We start from the raw sequence: 20,107 nt of genomic DNA, 5'->3' as shown, positions 1-20,107 counted from the left end.
AATGAATCGATAGTGTGTGTTGTTTTTGGTCCGATTTTCTGGTTTTCTGGTCTTGTTGGGATTTTAATACTGTAAAAGCTTACTGGCCTACACCTACACCTACTCATTGAAGGTATACACAGTTAAGAGATAGAGCTATTTTCTCTTCCATGAACTGTTGATCTTCCTCTGGTCTGTATGGCAGGTGTAGCTAATAAAATTATCAGTGATTTACGTACCAGACAAGTGTATCTAAAGTCTTTGGTGCGTGTGTATGGCCAAGAGAAAGAAATATATCATTTAAATGATGAGTTGCATATGGAAATTTAATGTCAGTTCTTTGCTGTCAGGAAAAAAAACGAAATATTTTTGCTTTATCGCTCATATCAGTCAAGTGAAACAGCCACGAGATGTCATGAGGTCCCTGCCCTCCAATTCCAACATATTTCTGTATCTTTACTTCAAAGCAAAAAACAAAAGAAAACAACAACAAAAACAACAATTAAACCAAAAATGTGCACAAAAGAAACAATATAGTACGTCTACCCTTGTACAGACAGGGCATTTAGTTTATCTTACTGTAACACGCTACTTTTCATTTTCATTCACAGTTCTTTGTCACACTTCATGGAACAGTTGTCTTCCAAAGCTGCTGCTGATCCGAAACAATGTTATCATGTAACAAGGGGCAAATAGGTGCAAACTAAAGCTTTGGACAAAACAATAACTGGCACTTAAATGATCTACTTCCACTCAGGTCCACACTCTAAACATGTTTTGTTTTGACACCGATGGGAAGCGAGTCAGGATATATATTCTAAATCTACTCAACACAAGCGTAATAGGTGATGTCCAGTTTTTTTGACTACCAAAGGGACAAATCAGTGATTTACACGACAATAAAACAAACATGACATTTTCCAAATTATGATATGCAGTGACATTTCAATACCATTTAAGTATCGTTGCAATACAACTTGGCTAGGTTAGAAGCATAAATCCCAAGACAACTATGGTAATCAAAGCTAAAAAAGAGAAATCAAAAATCACTGGATGTACCTTTCACTACTGAAAATGAGAAAGAACAAAGTTTACACTTCACATTATTATGAAAGATGATAACAGAAATGATTCACATTCCACAAACATAAATAATGTAACTAGGCAGAAAGCCTTATGTGGTATGTGTAAAGCCAAAGTAAAGAAAGTAACAAACCAAAGTTAATAAAAGACTCTATATAGCACTACATCCACATTAAACAAAAGCAGGTATAAATTACAGGGATCCGAGCATGTGCAAGATACTGTAAAATGGGAGAGTTACAAAAACGTAAGCATCACAGTGAAGACGCTTTGGCACACAGAAGCATAGTATATTGTTTGTGTGAGTCCGGTCAAGGACAGAACAATATGTATCGAGGCAAATAAGAGTGCATGTGGCACTCACTGCAGTGTAGCCTATCTTCGAATTGAGAGCACGTGTGATGCCTTCAACAGTCCATCAAACCTTTACCGTAAACCTATAGCGGTCTGTTTGCTGCTATTTTGTCAGGACTGTGAGCAAAACTTCTGTATTTTGGGATTAAATACAATTGTTTATAATCTGTACCTAATGCAGACTTTCTTCTTCATATTCCAGACGGGAAAACGAGAATGTCGAGCAACATGTCTCTACAGAACGAGGCTCACTTCTCCGAGTCGAAACAGTCTCTTAACAATTGAGGCATGAGAGAATGCCATTAAGGTGCCCTCACACATGAAGAAGAACGTCTTTCCATTAGACACTATATTGGGAATGCTCAAATTAAATTAAGCTCATAGTTCTGGAAGCAGATGTTTAAAACATGCTTTAAAAAAGGCCTAAGAATATTAATTGTTTGGCTTTTACAAAACATTTCTTAGTCTTATGATCTATCCAACAAGTGAGGGGTGGCATATTTCTGTATTTTGGGATTAAATACAATCGTTTATAATCTGTACCTAATGCAGACTTTCTCCTTAATATTCCAGACTGGAAAACGAGAATGTCGAGCAACATGTCTCTACAGAACAAGAACGAGGCTCACTTTCTGAGCTGCTGGTAAGAGGAAATAAAGTGAAAACCAGGGAAGGGGGAACTGTAATGTACTCTACTACTTTGGTTAATAGGCTTTCAGGCTCACTTCCTTCCTCTCTCTCTAGCCAAAGATAAACATGCTGAACTTAAACATAAGGCTTTATATATCAGAGAGCAATCTACAGAACCAATATGTTAATGTAGAGGCTCTAAACAGTCTCTTAACAATGGAGGCATGACAAAATGTCGTTATGGTGCCCTTACACATGAAGGAGAATGTCTTTCCTTTAGACACTACATTGGGAATGCTCAAATTAAATTAAGATCATAGTTCTGGAAGCAGAAGTTTAAAAACATGCTTAAGGAAGGCCTAAAGATAATAATTGCTTGGCTTTTACAGAACATTTCTTAGTCTTATAATGAGTAAGATGTACATTTAAATAGGAGCCAAATACTGTATATTCCACAACACGATGGACTGTTTCCAACACTAATTTGCATCTGTAATTTTCAATCTGATAATCTAGTGTCTAACCTAACAACACTACCACTTCTGTATCAGATAAAAACACACTAGGAAGGTGAGTATGGTAACGTGCTACTCGTTGTAACAGTTCTATGGGTTTGGGGAGCCACACGTGTAACTTCTGTTTGCCTTGCATACCAGTGTAAAAAGAAAGAAAGTTTACCAATTAAAATAAAATGAAAGGAGATGGAACACCTAAACTGAAGTGGTTACCCACAGCATTAAGGGAAAACACAACACAACACAACACAACATGTTCAATGAAGTGAACGAATACATTCTCCCAGTTTCTTCTGTGAACAGAATATAAAGACGTTAAGCGTGTGAGCTGAGAAGAGAGGAAAGATGAGAAGGACACAGAGAGAGTACAGGTGAGGAGAGAGTCTAGCAAATATGTTACGGATGTTCGGACTCGACTTTGCCTCCATTGCGTCTGATGGATTTTTTTTGGGCACTGATATGAATTCAGGCTTAAAATGAGCTGGTTGAAGGTGTGGTGAGCCTCTTTCCAATGTAGACCCTAAAATGAACAGAGTAAATTAAATGTTAATGATCTGTAATGTAGATTTGCCAAAAAGTTTTTATTACACATCTGAATAACCTGGACTTCCGACTGTTACTAACAAATCAACTATATAAATAAATATTCCAACACCTTATTATCACCTCATTATCTGCATACACTATATTATATAGTATATCGATCGTCTGCCTTCACACACATATGAACTTGAGTGACTCCCATTCTTAATCCATAGGTTTTAATATGATGCCGGCCCACCCTTTGCAGCTATAACAGCTTCAACTCTTCTGGAAAGGCTTTCCACAAGGTTTAGGAGTGTGTTTATGGGAATTTTTGACCATTCTTCCAGAAGTGCATTTGTGAGGTCAGACACTGATGTTGGACGAGAAGGCCTGGCTCTGCTCTAATTCATCCCAAAGGTGTTCTATTGGGTTGAGGTCAGGACTCTGTGCAGGCCAATCAAGTTCTTCCACACCAAACTCGCTCATCCACGTCTTTATGGAGCTTGTGCTTTGTGCACTGGTGTGCAGTCATGTTGGAACAGGAAGGGGCCATCCCCAAACTGCTCCCACAAAGTTGGGAGCATGAAATTGTCCAAAATCTCTTGGTATGCTGAAGCATTAAGAGTTCCTTTCACTGGAACTAAGGGGACGAGCCCAACTCCTGAAAAGCAACCCCACACCATAATCCCCCCTCCACCACACTTTACACTCGGCACAATGCATTCAGACAAGTACCGTTCTCCTGGCGACCACCAAACCCAGACTCGTCCATCGGATCGCCAGATGGAGAAGTGTGATTTGTCACTCCAGAGAACACGTCTCCACTGCTCTAGAGTCCAGTGGCGGCGTGCTTTACACCACTGCATCCGACGCTTTGCATTGCGCTTGGTGGTGTAACGCTTGGATGCAGCTACTCGGCCATGGAAACCCATTCCATGAAGCTCTACACACTGTCCTTGAGCTAATCTGAAGGCCACATGAAGTTTGGAGGTCTGTAGCGATTGACTCTGCATAAAGTTGGTGACCTCTGCGCACTATGCACCTCAGCATCCGCTGACCCGCTCTGTAATTTAACGTGGCTACTACTTCATGGCTGAGTTGCTGTCGTTCCCAATTGCTTCCACTTTGTTATAATAGCACCGACAGTCGACTGTGGAATATTTAGTAGTGAGGAAATTTCACGACTGGACTTGTTGCACAGGTGGCATCACGGTACCACGCTGGAATTCACTGAGCTCCTGAGAGCGACCCATTCTTTCACTAATGTGTGTAAAAGCAGTCTGCATGCCTGGGTGCTTGGTTTTATACACCTGTGGCCATGGAAGTGATTGGAACACCCAAATTCAATGATTTAGATGGGTGAGTGAATACTTTTGGCAATATAGTGTATATCAGCATGTTTGGAAGCTGCTTAACTAAAATGACATAATGACATGTAACAACATATTAGGTTTGTCTGTTACTGAATGTCCTTTCTTGTACGTGTGTGTTTGATATATTGTTTAACTAGCTGGAAGAGTTCATATAGTAAAAAATGTTTGTATTGAATAGGGATGAAACGATACACTCTACCCACGATGCAATGCGATTCACGATACTGGGTTCACGATACGAGTTTTTCCCGATTAACTGAAATTGAAGACAAATTATGACAAAGTTTCCTTTAATTATTTCTCTTAAAAAATTAAATAAAATCCTGTATTTGTGCTTACCTCTTATTTATTTAAATAATGAACGCCCTTTTATTTCTGAGGTAGGTACAAACTATGCAAAACAATTTTGATTTAAGCCCAATTTGGCTGAAAATCCTTGAATCTGGCAACCAGGCGTATAGCGCCAGTGACGTCAACCAGGCGAGGTGTATAGCGCCAGCGCCCTCTGCTGTTTAAAGTGAATATCGATTCATTTTACATGTCAAATCGATTTGAATCGTGGAATTTTTTAATCGGTTATGAACTGTCTTGTGCTGCATCGTTACATCCCCAGTATTGAATGTAAAGAAGACACTATTTCAATGCATGCACTTACATACAGTTAATGGGAAATGTAGCTTAGCATCAACATAGAGCTTTCTGTTACAGTTAGGCAGTATACCTTTTTTCTATTATTCTGACTTATGATGAAGATTGAACAACACTGTGCTGTATTTGTAAGTAAATGTATTATTAGATCAGGCAGCACAGTAGCACTGTCGCCTCACAGCATAAAGGACCTGGGTCCGATTCCCAGGTGGAGCGGTGTGGGTTCCTTCTGTGTGGAGTTTGCATGTTCTCTCCGTGTCTGTGTGGGTTTCCTATGGGAGCTCCGATTTCCTCCCACAGTCCAAAGACAAGCAGTCAGGTAAATTGGAGATGTACTAAAGAAATGCCCTTAGATGTGTGTGTGTGTGTGTGTGTGTGTGTTAAGTTGTGAATGCGTTTGTGTGTCTGCCGCCCTTGCACCCATTGAGAGCTGGGAGAGGCTACAGCACCCCCCGCTACCCTGATTAGGATAAGCGGCTTAGAAAGCGAGTGCGTGTATCACTAGGTGAGTGAGTGTATTAAATATATAACTATTTAACGTAAGATAAAATAAGAAAGCTTTTCCTATGTACACTTACCCCAGTCCTAGTGCAAGGATGTGAGACAGCAGAAGAGAGGGAATGAACACTTTAAGGAACTCAGCTGAGAACACCCCGCCTTTCTTCATAGCACCCGTCTTTCTCATGCTCAGAGAAACTGACCCTGTGCGCTTTGGGTGCCGGAACTGGAACTCCCTAAGAAAAGCAGATTGTTTACATTACATGAGGTTTCTCAATATGTACACAGAATGCATCATGAATGTTTATTTATTTATTTATATAGGATTTTAACGTCATGTTTTACACACTATGGTTACATTCATGAGAGGACAAGTAGTTACTGGTTACACAAGATTCATCAGTTCACAAGTTTAATATCAAACAGAGTCATGGACAATTTTGTATCTCCAGTTCACCTCACTTGCATGTCTTTGGACTGTGAGAGGAAACCGGAGCTCCCGGAGGAAACCCACGCAGACACAGGGAGAACATGCAAACTCCACACATAAAAGGACACGGACCGCCCCACCTGGGGATCGAACCCAGGACCTTCTTGCTGTGAGGCGACAGTGCTACCCACTGTGCCACTGTGCTGCCCTCAAAAGCATTTAACCATAAAAACTCAGTGCTAGTGGATGTTTCGTTATGTGTCCAATATGAGATTTAAGGCGGCATGTAGGCTGATGGAAAAATATAACCAGTCAACTGACTAGCGATACACCAATGCTTTACTACCAGTACTGGGTCGGATTTTACATTTCTAACCTGATGTGCATGTGATCAATTAACTTCTTTGCTTGCAATAGTCCTAGATGCTGTGTGGATGTCATCTCAGTATAATTAATACGTTAGTACATGTACATTGGTGTTTATGACCTGCAATGACGTCCTCTAAAAACAAATTTGCAAGCAGAAGCTATAAAATGATCATTCTACACAATTTCCACACAAATTCAAATCAAAGAAAAACAAACATACAAACGTCTTTGCAAAGCAAAACATCATACTGCTGGTACTCATAAAAATATGCACTTCTAACTTACTTAGGAGGAATATTTTCAGGTCGACTGGACCAGTCTGCCACCCAGCTTTCCCCTTTGACCGGAAGTATGTCATCATCTTTGTCCTTCTCCACATTGTCATCTTCAGACTGCATAAAACAGACGAAAGAGTAAGAACCTTTAAAACATCTCATCACTAGGAATGTAACGATACACTCTACCCATGATGCGATACAATTCACGACACAATTTTTTCCAGATTTTTTTAAACAAAATGAAATTGAAGACAAATGATGACAAAATCTACCTTTATTGTTTCTCTTTTAAAAAATACAAATAAATAAGGAATGCCCTTTTATTTCTGAGGTAAATACAAACTATGCCAAATAATGCTTACTGTGTAAAAAAAACTGAAATGAAATTGTAAAACAAATCCAACATTATATAAATAAGAAATTAATAATACAAAAAAAGAAAATTCCAAACCTGGCAACCCTGTAGTGACGTCAACCAGGCGAGGTGAATAGTGCCAGCGCCCTCTGCTGTTTAAAGTGAATATTGATTCATCTTAAATGAATAATCGATTCGAATCGTGGCACATGTACATGTACAGGCTACAGGGCCAGCTGTAGCCTAGTGGTTAAGGTACTGGACCAGTGATCAGAGGGTTGCTGGTTCAAGCCCCACCACTGCCAGGTTGCTGTTGTTGGGCCCTTGAGCAAGGCCCTTAACCCTCAATTGCTCAGACTATATACTGTAACTGTAATGTAAGTCGCTTTGGATAAAGGCGTCTGCTAAATGCTGAAAATGTAAATGTACATGTGCACCGATTTTTAACTGTCTTGTGGTGCATCGTTACATCCTTACTCATCACCCTTGTAGCACATTAGTTAATCACAAATGGTAAATTCCTACTCAGAGCACAGGGATGCAGCCTTTTTTGTGGTTACATCTTTTATTAAAATCTCTAAATGTCTTACCTGACCATCTCTCTCACTGGGCATCTCCACATCAAAGGTAATCTGACCATCATCATGCTCAGGACTGTGGGGTCTGGGAGGACTGTAAAGCAAGCATACCATATTAAAAAATAAATACTAGTAATTGAGATACAACACAAACTATGGCATACAACGTTTTACAATTTATCTTTTTAAATAAAAAAGAATAACCAATGTTAATTTTTAATGCATTTCTCCCAATTTTCCTCCCAATCTATTTGTACCTGATCACATTTTGCTTCCTCTACTGCAGCAGACCTCTACTTCTAACCGAGGAGGGCCACGACTAACACATGCCCCCTCCAACAAGTGTGCAGTAGTTGGCTATTTATTTTCATCAGATGAATTAGAATAGAAATTAAACTATTAAAATCTATTACAAAATTGTTCATTTCAGAAAATCTTTATTCTTGTCAGAGCAGCAGTAGTGAGTCCAGTTTTAACGAGAATCACTGGGCACAATGCAGAAATATCCCGGAAAGGGTGCCAATTCATTGCAGAGCTGTGGCTATCCTCCTCCTTCAGATATAGCCAATCATGTCTGACGCCCGGCCGGCAGATAGCACCGCTGAGATTTAAACTTCGATTTCAGAGGCGGTGGGCTATCATAATACAGTAGATCGTTCTATCACCCAAGCACCCTTATAGTGTAGTATTATTTTACATATCTTCAGTATGATAGTGAGTGATTTGGGACACAGCCAGGGAGTTTGAAAGTTAATGAACTGGTGCTGTGTACTCAAAGCCAAGATAATTCACATTTATAAGTAAATAACACATATTTGCAGACACATTTATATAGTAATTATTTCTCATAATATAAAAGCATGCAGACGATAGGGATAGAGTTTGTTATATGAATGAATTAACCCAATCTTTCTTTAGTTCAGGATGGTTGTGTTGTAGCGGTGCTGGAAATGTCCTCTTGCCCTCCTTATACCAACTGAGAATTTGTTTTGTAGTTTTAGTCTTAATGGCCACAGTTTACCCATCGTAAAATGACGATTGACTTTTATGTCAAAAAAACAAATCACAACATCTCAAACTGGTTCTGTGACGACTACCTTGTACTTTGATGGCTTAATCATTTATCAGATCTAAATCCAACCAGGTATCTGTGGGATGTGCTAAAACAGGAAATTAACTGCATTAATGTGCAGCTGACATGTAAGCATGCCACAAAGAATTATGCCAATATGAGATCAAATGGGGATGCACCCAGTGTTAGTGTGGTGGTGTTGGTTAAGTGGGCAGTGAATGTGTGTATATCATAACTAGTTTCTTTTTGAACACGTGTGTTAATCTTACGTCAGCTGTGCATCAGTGGGAGGTTTTTAATTACAGAACCCTGTGGGCTTTGTTTTTTTTTTTTTTGGCTGGAGCACCGTTCTGTTGCAACAGCAAGGAGGTAACACACACACATGTCCTTTACAAATGTTTGTGATATAATTACATTTAATAATGCATATCCTTTAGTATTTAAAATGCTGATAATCACATTTTGTATAAGCTTAATTTAAAATACTGCACATTTAATAAGATGAAAACATTACAAAGGATTGTAAACGCATAGAAATGTTACAGATCTCAAGTTTTTTTTCTCATCAGTCTACACCGACCAGGCATAACATTATAACCATTGACAGGTGAAGTGAATAACACTGATTATCTCTTCATCACGGCACCTGTTAGTGGGGGGGATATATTAAGCAACAAGTGAACATTTTATCCTCAAAGTTGATGTTAGAAGCAGGAAAAATGGACAAGCGTGAGGATTTCAGTGAGTTTGACAAGGGCCAAATTGTGATGGCTAGACAACTGGGACAGAGCATCTCCAAAACTGCAGCTCTTGTGGGGTGTTCCCAGTCTGCAGTGGTGAGTATATATCAAAAGTGGTCCAAAGAAAAATCTGTGGTAAACCGGCGACAGGGTCATGGCTCACATGCATATGAGGGGCAAAGGCTGGACCGTGTGCTTTGATCCAACAGACGAGCTACTGTAGCTCAAACTGCTGAAGAAGTTAATGCTGGTTCTGATAGAAAGGTGTCAGAATACACAGTTTGTTGCGTATGGGGCAGCAAAAGGGGAACCAACACAATATTAGAAAGGTGGTCATAATGTTATGCCTAATCGGTGTATTTTGTCATTTGTTTTGTAATCAACTTCAAATTATTTGCTTTATAGTCATTTTCAGTGTATAATACAAGGGTTCTTTAAAAAGTTTCGACACTTTTTAAACTCTATTTATTAAAAATTTCAAATCACTTTTCTACAGTCACCTTCTAATGCATTTTCCCCAACGTCGTACCAACCTTTTAATGCCATTAGCAAAACACGTTTTTGGTTGAGCTCATAGCCACTGATGCAGCGCTGCTTTCACATCATCATCACATGAAAATCTTCTTCCCCTTAAAGCTTCTTTGAGCGTCCAAAAAGGTGGAAATCTGATGAAACTAAATCCGAACTATAAGCGTCTCTCAGACACGACCGATTACTCCTCCTACTACTACACCCTCACTGCTTATAACCAAAATATAAAAGTGTGGAAACTTTCTGAAGATACCTCATATATAGTCTACTAATGCCAGTATAGTATCTGCATCTTTAACCGCATTAATGTATTTTTGAGGGTTTGAAAGTAGAACAGCATTTCATTCGGCAAAAGAAACATCTGGTCATTTTGTCCAGATCAGCTCTAATGCAAATCTGTGAGTAAGTCTTAATAAAACTGAAATAATGTCAAAGACTGTTTAATAGTCGTGTCAAAGTTGCTTTAGAAAGCCGCTTTCTAACATTAGTAAGATATTTTGTGCTTTCTAAATAAACAATACCTTAAGCAATACAAATCATGAATCAGAACAGACTAACAGACTTTACTCTTACAATGGCCTCCCTACAGAAACAAAATGTCCTAAAAGCAAACGTCGGGTGGTCTGTCTGGATTCCATTTAAGTTTATTTTTTACAGCTCTTCACTCTTTAAAGTAGAGACAGTTTACATGTTATGGTCCTTTGTTCTAAGTGAACTCAGAAGATCAAAGCATTATTGGGATTATATTACCCAAGTCTCTCCTTAGGGATGCAAATTTCACCCATTTCTGTAGTTGTTGCCTAGTGGTTAAGGTACTGGACTAGTAATCAAAAGGTCGCTGGTTCACTGCCATGTTGGGCCCTTGAGCAAGGCGCTTAGGCTTCAGTTGCTTGGACAATATACTGTCACAGTACTGTAAGTCGCTTTGGATAAAAGCCTTTGCTAAACACTTACTCACTTTCTTTACCGTTTATCCCAGCTTTTCAATGGGCACAAGGCATACAGTCCATCGTAGGGCACACACACACACACCATTCACCTATAGGGCAATTCAGTGTCTCCAATTAACCTGACTGCATGTTTTTGGACTGTGGGAGGAAACCAGAACTCCTGGACGAAACGCACACAGACACAAACCCGCACAGAAAGGACCCGGACAGCCCCACCTGGGGATCGAACCAGGACCTTCTTGCTGTGAGCCGACAGTGCTACCCACCGAGCCACCGTGCCGCCCTTTGCTCATTAGTCATAACACAAATACATGAAATAATCATTAACATCCCTCTCTCTCTCTCTCTCTCTCTCACCCTCACCTATTACAAGAGGAGCTGCTGGGGCTAGACTCATGCTGGGCATCCAGCAGAATCTTCTCCATGTCTCCGTTGTGGATGGAAGAGGACGAGGGCACATGTTCCAGGCCCCCAGACAGGCTCTCCTCCTCCCCCTCCACTACAGCCTGCAGGCCCTGCGGTGCCGCCAGCTCGCCTGTGTTCCCATTAGTTACAGAGGAGACCAGATTCTGGTTTTGCTGTTGGGAGCCAGGAGCCGTGTTCCCATTCAACTCCAACTCAACCCAGGACCCTGAAAACAAAATGTAACTATTAGTTCATATGTGGTCTAGGTAATGGCAAGTTCACACTACACGACTTTCCAAGTGGTCAGGTCACTGTACAGTTCACATTACACGACTGGATCTCTTGTAATCGGGAGTCTTTCAAGTCGGTGTGTATTTCACACTACACGACTGATCGGTGATAGGGGGTTTCACACTACACCATCTATCACCAACTGGAATCGCAGGCGAGCTTCTCTGGTCTCCCAAACTACGTTTTGTCACGAAAACAAACGCAAGAAGTGACGAGGGGTTTAATGATAACACGTCCAAAAATACACGTCAACAAGTAGCGAGCGATCAAAGTTGTTTGTGCACTGATGTGCAGCGTAAAATCAAAGAGAAAAATAAACGAATCCGAGTGGATTTGGCAACGCGACCAGGGATTGTTCTGTTCTGTAGCGAGTTGGAGGTTAACAAATATTTTTTTGTAATGCAGTGTTGGTTTTATGGTTTGGCGTGGATGATAGATTCACAAATATTGTAAAGCTTGTGTGTGCCGATGTATTCTAACCCTAACCCCTAGAAACCCCTAAGTATGGTAATATCTTTACATTTTTTGGCCAGTTATGCTAGAGGTTTTATTAGTTCTGTAAACCTAATGTAATGATGAAGAACTTCACCAGATAAAAGGTAAAACGTCTGCAGGCTTAAAGTCGATATTTTTTAATTAAAGTTTTTATTTAAAAAGAAATCCACCTATCAAATTGCGTACATCCTTTAAAACTATATTCAAAATTATTCTTATTCGTGACTACAGATAACAGTTGTTTTTGTAAACAGCCTGTGTACCGTTGCAAACCAACAGTGTAATAGTTTTAGCCTCTGTTTATTAGAAAGTGTGTTTTTGTTTGTCATATTACATGACTGATTTATTGGTTGAAAGGTGACATGACCCAATTTTGATTAAATAAATAAATAAATGAATTATATTAGGTGCTTTTGTGAAATGTGACATGTTTTTTGGCTTTTGCATGTATGTCAGCCCTCGTCTGGGCACTGTCTGACCCTCTGTGATGCTAGACAACCCTGATTTTAAGCAGAAGCACCTTGATGGCGCATGTGGAGTCACTTAATGCATGCTATGGAACATGCTATACAGGAAAAGTTTGTTTTTTTTCCTCAGAAAACTACGTTCTACCATGAAAAAATTCATACTAACGTTAACCGAATGATTCTCCATATCAAAAACAATTCACAAGTTTTAGACTTAAAAAGGGCAAATTATGAACCATAAGCATTTTTGGTGTGTTTACTTTTGTGTTTACTTTGTTGCCAAAGCCATGAGGTCTATTTCCATTAGTTCTGGACCAGTTGCTGTGGCATTTTAGCATTCTTTTGTCTTTTTATCTGAGAAGCATGAGTTGTCACCTAGCATTAAAACAATAAAAAGCCTGGGGATGAATTCCTGCCACCGCTGCCCAAGTCAAAACCCTGCTGTGCTATTCTGCTTCTTTATAGTGCCTGTAATCCTGATGATATGGCAAAAGATAATAATCTATGTTTCTTTGATACAAAAACTCCATCTCCTTACTTTATCACAGTTCACCAACATCGGAAAATGTGGCAACATTAAATAAATAAATAAAATACAAACAAGCAGCAATAATCTGAACTATTACCAGAACATTACACAAAGATGTGATGCCAAATACAGACAGAACTGTTCATGAACTGTAGTGATTTAGGAAGAGTAATGTCTATCTATACCTATACCTGTATAGTATAATATCAGTGGTGGGTCTATCTTAGATTTACATACTCTTGATAACATTCCACACACTGCTAACTTACTGTATCTGTATATTTCTGTATAATACCATCGGTATGTTACCAGATATTGTGTACCTCTTCTCATATGTACATACATAGGTCACTGAATACTGTAATACATACATGCACACGTCCATATATTTTCTATATATTGCCTGTATATAGTCTAATAGTTTGTATATTTTTGTGTTTAATGTTTAATGTATACATTGCTTGTATACTGTATTTACACTAGAGAGATACCATCAGCCGGAACCAAATTCCTTGCGTGTATCCACATACTTGGCCAATAAATCTGATTCTGATTCTGAACATCAAACCAGCATATGACCACAAAGCTACAGCAAAATTACAGATCTGCCAACAGATTCAAATCAAGGCAAAGAATTTAGATGTTACTTTAGAATATATACCATATTTAAATTCAAAATCACAATATTATGCTGCCTGCTTTACACCTGACTGTTGCAAGTTGTCTGGTTTTGGGAATTTCATATAAATAACCCAAGAAAACCCAAGACAATCAAATAAAGCTTGTTTGTCAAAAGTGCTTGTTTTGTTTACAAAGACATTGTTACTGGTTGAGCATATTTGTACTATTTTGTTTAAATACAAATTAAAGCGGATTTAGTAGTCAATGCATTGTTTTGAATTTTACAAACAGAAGCTTGTAAAAACAAAAACAGTAGAAGTCTAAACTATTAAATGTGTAATCCATCTAAATGTGCACTTAAGAAATCCAAATGTGAACCTTGGGAATAATATTATCTTTTAGTTGCATCTCTACACAAAGTATATTTACTCCACAGAGACATCAGAGCCAATTATGTCTGTATGTAGACACCCAACCAGTTGATAGCACAGATAGCACTGTCTAACCCAGGCTTTTAAGCAGGCCATATATGCCCTATATAAAAGGTAATTAAGCTTGCCAAAAAGTTTAGTGTTTAGTTTTTAACGCCATGTCTGCCCTTTGGGTCATGTTCATGGCAGGAAAGGTTGTGATCTGTCTTTTATTTACTTATTTCATTTGACTTTGAGAAGTTATGTCTGTGGTCTATGTATGTTCATTTATATGTGTTGCTTCAGTTTTATTAATGACAGGAATTTTAGGAGTGTTGTTGCTTTTGTCTTGGTAAAGAGTTCCTTTATGGTTTTTAAGCTTGCCAAAAAAGCCATATTACAGTTGTCGTTTTTTAATCTTTGCAGTACACTTTATAATTTTTACTTTACAATCTACACCAGCCTTAAGATGCATACCGAAATAGCACCTACATACAGTGTATCACAAAAGTGAGTACACCCCTCACATTTCTGCAGATATTTAAGTATATCTTTTCATGGGACAACACTGACAAAATGACACTTTGACACAATGAAAAGTAGTCTGTGTGCAGCTTATATAACAGTGTAAATTTATTCTTCCCTCAAAATAACTCAATATACAGCCATTAATGTCTAAACCACCGGCAACAAAAGTGAGTACACCCCTAAGAGACTACACCCCTAAATGTCCAAATTGAGCACTGCTTGTCATTTTCCCTCCAAAATGTCATGTGATTTGTTAGTGTTACTAGGTCTCAGGTGTGCATAGGGAGCAGGTGTGTTCAATTTAGTAGTACAGCTCTCACACTCTCTCATACTGGTCACTGAAAGTTCCAACATGGCACCTCATGGCAAAGAACTCTCTGAGGATCTTAAAAGACGAATTGTTGCGCTACATGAAGATGGCCAAGGCTACAAGAAGATTGCCAACACCCTGAAACTGAGCTGCAGCACAGTGGCCAAGATCATCCAGCGTTTTAAAAGAGCAGGGTCCACTCAGAACAGACCTCGCGTTGGTCGTCCAAAGAAGCTGAGTGCACGTGCTCAGCGTCACATCCAACTGCTGTCTTTGAAAGATAGGCGCAGGAGTGCTGTCAGCATTGCTGCAGATATTGAAAAGGTGTGGGGTCAGCCTGTCAGTGCTCAGACCATACGCCGCACACTACATCAAATTGGTCTGCATGGCTGTCACCCCAGAAGGAAGCCTCTTCTGAAGTCTCTACACAAGAAAGCCCGCAAACAGTTTGCTGAAGACATGTCAACAAAGGACATGGATTACTGGAACCATGTCTTATTGGCTGATGAGACCAAGATTAATTTGTTTGGTTCAGATGGTCTCAAGCATGTGTGGCAGCAATCAGGTGAGGAGTACAAAGATAAGTGTGTCATGCCTACAGTCAAGCATGGTGGTGGGAATGCCATGGTCTGGGGCTGCATGAGTGCAGCAGGTGTTGGGGAGTTACATTTCATTGAGGGACACATGAACTCCAATATGTACTGTGAAATACTGAAGCAGAGCATGATCCCCTCCCTCCGGAAACTGGGTCGCAGGGCAGTGTTCCAGCATGATAATGACCCCAAACACACCTCTAAGATGACCACTGCTTTATTGAAGAGGCTGAGGGTAAAGGTGATGGACTGGCCAAGCATGTCTCCAGACCTAAACCCAATAGAACATCTTTGGGGCATCCTCAAGCGGAAGGTGGAGGAGCGCAAAGTCTCGAATATCCGCCAGCTCCGTGATGTCGTCATGGAGGAGTGGAAAAGCATTCCAGTGGCAACCTGTGAAGCTCTGGTAAACTCCATGCCCAGGAGAGTTAAGGCAGTTCTGGGAAATAATGGTGGCCACACAAAATATTGACACTTCAGGAACTTTCACTAAGGGGTGTACTCACTTTTGTTGCTGGTGGTTTAGACATTAATGGCTGTATATTGAGTTATTTTGAGGGAAGAATAAATTTACACTGTTATATAAGCTGCACACAGACTACTTTTCATTGTGTCAAAGTGTCATTTTGTCAGTGTTGTCCCATGAAAAGATATACTTAAATATCTGCAGAAATGTGAGGGGTGTACTCACTTTTGTGATACACTGTATGTACCCACAGGGCCTGATGCTGTAGTGTTGTTGTGATTATGCAGGTACTTGTTTGTTTAATGTGTACTAATACTTTTGATCTGTGTAACTTGCTACTGAGACCTTAGTTTCCTTCCTGATTAATAAAGTATCTATCTATCTATCTATCTAAAAAAGGCAAGTTTGATGGCACCCTATTTAAAAAAAAAAATCCATGGTGCATAAAGTGGTCTCTTTCCAAGACCTAAATTCTTATCTTATGCAAAATTTGGAATGGCAATCAGGCATAATCCAAGAACTAGAAGCTTTTGACACATGCAAGCTTGAAATTGCTATTGGTTTGGAGTACAAGCTACTAGAAAAGAAAAAGGGCCCTGCAACAAAATCAGCACTATTCAGCTTATCTCAGGCTTGATCACATGCAGGAACAGGTGATCTCTTTGCATGGCAGCCTCTAAAACCAGGACTGTTACTGTGAACAATGTCATCCATGTTCATGCAGTTTTTAATAAAATGAAAACTATTAAATGTATGCAACTATGCATACAAATGTTATGCATAAAAATGCACAGCACTTTTTCACACACTACACCATTTTCGCCCTGATTTTTTTCAGTCTGCGCTAGATTTGCCGGCTCGGGAGCAACTCGGCATTCGTGCAGCGATCGAAACTCTGCTCTCAATCGCTGTGTGTGAACTACTCAACAACTCCGAAGCAAGATTTCTAGCTTGTCAAATATCTGAATCTGAGTTGCCCGACTGGCAATGAGTGCTATGTCGAACAGCTAATGAGAACACAAGATACAGGGTTAGGGGAAACGCAGAGGAGGAGTGTAAAAAGGTGGGACAGGAGCATAATATAGTTTATATCAGAATACATCAGCACACACACAAGTTTTACAGTATTTCTGACCGTATCGTTCTCTACAAAACACCAACGCTGCATTGCAAAAAAATTTATTAACCTCCAACTGACTATAGAACAATCCCTGCCTTTCCTATTTTCCTACTTGTTTTTACGCTGCACATCAGCACACAAACTTTCATCGCTCGCTACTTGTTGACCTGCATTTTTAGAGATGGTATCATTAAACCCCTCGTCACTTCTCGCGTTTGCTTTTCATGACAAATTGTATTTTGGGACAGCAAAGAAGCCCGCCTGCGATTCCAGTTGGTGATAGATGGAAACCCCCTATCGCCGATCAGTCGTGTAGTGTGAAAGCCACACCAACTTGAAAGACTCCCGGTTACAAGAGATCCAGTCGTGTAGTGTGAACTTGGCATTAGACGGCTTACACACAAATGCTTGGCTGATATAAATTTGCAGTCTTTGCAGAAATATTGAAGTTGATACTTAGATGTGCTGTAAATATTTACATTTGTAAACAACAGATCTGGAACTAGGACTGTTGTGGCCTAGTGGTTAAGGTACTGGACTAGTATTCAGAGGGTCGCTGGTTTAAGCCCCACTACTGCAGGGTGCCACTGTTGGGCCCTTGAGCGAGGCCCTTATCCCTTAATTGCTTAGACTGTACACTGCAATGTAAATGTAAACAACAGGTTAAGGACTGTTGTGGCCTAGTGGTTAAGGTACTGGACTAGTAATCCAAAGGTTGCTGGTTCTAGCCCCTCTACTGCCAGGTTAACACAGTACACTGCCACAGTACTATAGTAAGCTTTGGATAAAGGCGTCTGCTAAATGCTGTGAATGTAAATGTAAACAACAGATTTGACACAGTTCAGTGTGTGTGCCTGGTGCTAAATAAACGTAAACACAGCGAGTTAAGATAACTTAGATAATAATGCATAAAAATAAAGAACAAATTGAATATTAGGACGCTGTTTAACAGCTTTTTCTTCCAAATGTAACAGTCGACTAGTTATTAACAATTCCACGTCCCTGCCTCCATTTTTCTCAAGCCCCCCTTCGCCTTGTTTGTATCTCCTGAGCCCCTCCTTCCAGAGCACGCTAACACACTATCTCGCTCCGGATTGGTCCACACACAATCAATCATACCCCGTTGCTAAGCAACGACCAGAATCTATCCCTAAAGCTGCGTTTCTACTGGCTATTCTTACACGACGCGAGTCGATAGTCCCGCCTCCACCCCGCCCTGTCTGAGCAGAGAAGGAAATCCGAACTGCAACAATAGACGTTGCATAATGTTGTTCAAACCGAACGCGACACGGAGAATAAACACCACGAGCGGCTTTACCGCGATACCGTTATTTAAAATAAAGACACGTTACCGTTCAGGCCTGGCTCTTCGTTGTTGTTGTGCTGCACGGCTGTGGCGGACATGTTTCCCCTCTCAACTCACTCGTTCCGTCAACACAACACAGCAGCTCGCGTGTGGGCTCTCTCGTGGACGCGCAAAACGACGCGCGCTCGCCCGTGGCCCCACCTGAGCTGTGACGTCATGAACGGATCACTGTGCACACACATTCATCCAGACGCTTGAATGGGGCGCGCGGCGCGCGTGACCGTCTGCACGTTCAGAGAAATGGCGGCTGCGCCTCACATATTTACTGTCTTTTTCTTTTATTATCATTAATATACCATTTTTCACACTACTTTAGTCAGCTAACACTGAAAGCAAAATCATGGTTATTTCCTTACACAGTTCACACCCCTTTCAGTAGATCGACAGATAGATAGATAAGATAAAATAGCATTTTATTATCCCACTGGGTGAAATTTGCAGTGTTACAGAAAATTTTATTCATACACCGATCAGCCATAACATTAAAACCACCTTCTTTTTTCTACACTGATCTATTTTATCAGCTCCACTTACCATATAGAAGCACTTTGTAGTTCTACAGTTACTGACTGTAGTCTGTAATCAGTTTCTCTGCATGCTTTGTTAGCCCCCTTTCATGCTGTTCTTCAATGGTCAGGACCCCCACAGGACCACCACAGAGCAGGTATTATTTAGGTGGTGGATCATTCTCAGCACTGCAGTGACACTGACATGGTGGTGGTGTGTTAGTGTGTGTTGTGCTGGTATGAGTGGATCAGACACAGCAGAGCTGCTTGAGTTTTTAAACACCTCACTGTCACTGCTGGACTGAGAATAGTCCACCAACCAAAAATATATCCAGCCAACAGCGCCCCATGGGCAGCGTCCTGTGACCACTGATGAAGGTCTAGAAGATGACCAACTCAAACAGCAGCAATAGATGAGCGATCGTCTCTGACTTTACGTCTACAAGGTGGACCAACTAGGTAGGAGTGTCTAATAGAGTGGACAGTGAGTGGACACGGTATTTAAAAACTCCAGCAGCGCTGCAGCACAACACACACTAAGAGTCCTGACCACTGAAGAACAGGGTGAAAGCAGACTAAAAAAGCATGTAGAGAAACAGATGGACTACAGTCAGTAATTGTAGAACTACAAAGTGCTTCTATATGGTAAGTGGAGCTGATAAAATGGATCGAGTGTAGAAACAAGGAGGTGGTTTTAATGTTATGGCTGATTATGGTGTATATTGATTTCACCGACTGGTATTGCACAAAAGTTCAACAAATGTTTCACTGTTTTAAAAAGTGCACATGCTTCAAGTTTGCTTTAGATAAGTGCAGATATAAAAACCACATAATTATAGTGATGGTGATTGTCTGTGTTTAGGGCGGTGCTGGTTATAGAGTCAGCAGAAGGAAGAAAGGAGCTACGATATCTCTCCTTCAAGCAACACAGGTGGAGAAGCCTGCCACTTAAGGAGCATTAAGGATGACAGCTTGGCCACCTACTGCCTCCACTGAGGCTTTCACCTACTGCCTCCACTGAGTCCAGGGTGCAGCCAAGGACAGAACTGGCCTTCCTGATTAGTTTATCCAGTTTCTTCCTGTCTGCTGTCA

General features: G+C 40.3%; 1 protein-coding gene across 1 annotated transcript; it reads right to left on the bottom strand.

The window, feature by feature from the left end:
- Positions 1-287: 287 nt before the first annotated feature.
- Positions 288-18,641, bottom strand: bnip3la (BCL2 interacting protein 3 like a). Its single transcript, XM_062998875.1, has 6 exons — positions 18,496-18,641; positions 11,272-11,539; positions 7,628-7,709; positions 6,690-6,796; positions 5,686-5,841; positions 288-3,081 (listed from the first exon to the last, which is right to left on the bottom strand). Exons 1-6 carry the CDS (start codon positions 18,545-18,547, stop codon positions 3,033-3,035), a joined length of 714 nt encoding a protein of 237 aa, XP_062854945.1. The 5' UTR covers positions 18,548-18,641; the 3' UTR covers positions 288-3,032.
- Between the last annotated feature and the right edge of the window lie 1,466 nt (positions 18,642-20,107).

The sequence above is a fragment of the Trichomycterus rosablanca genome, chromosome 7 (genome assembly GCF_030014385.1).
Source record: "Trichomycterus rosablanca isolate fTriRos1 chromosome 7, fTriRos1.hap1, whole genome shotgun sequence".
NCBI classification, from domain to species: domain Eukaryota; kingdom Metazoa; phylum Chordata; class Actinopteri; order Siluriformes; family Trichomycteridae; genus Trichomycterus; species Trichomycterus rosablanca.
Note: the sequence above shows the minus strand (reverse complement) of the source record. Positions and strands in the feature narration are given on the sequence as shown.

Bases quoted from the DNA above. Each gene is read 5' to 3' on its own strand.
- bnip3la (XM_062998875.1), bottom strand. From the start codon at position 18,547: ATGTCCGCCACAGCCGTGCAGCACAACAACAACGAAGAGCCAGGCCTG. The intron at 11,540-18,495 runs GTAACGTGTCTT...TTTTGTTTTCAG, and splicing joins CGAAGAGCCAGGCCTGAACG to GGTCCTGGGTTGAGTTGGAG. The intron at 5,842-6,689 runs GTAAGTTAGAAG...TGCTTTTCTTAG, and splicing joins CCTGAAAATATTCCTCCTAA to GGAGTTCCAGTTCCGGCACC.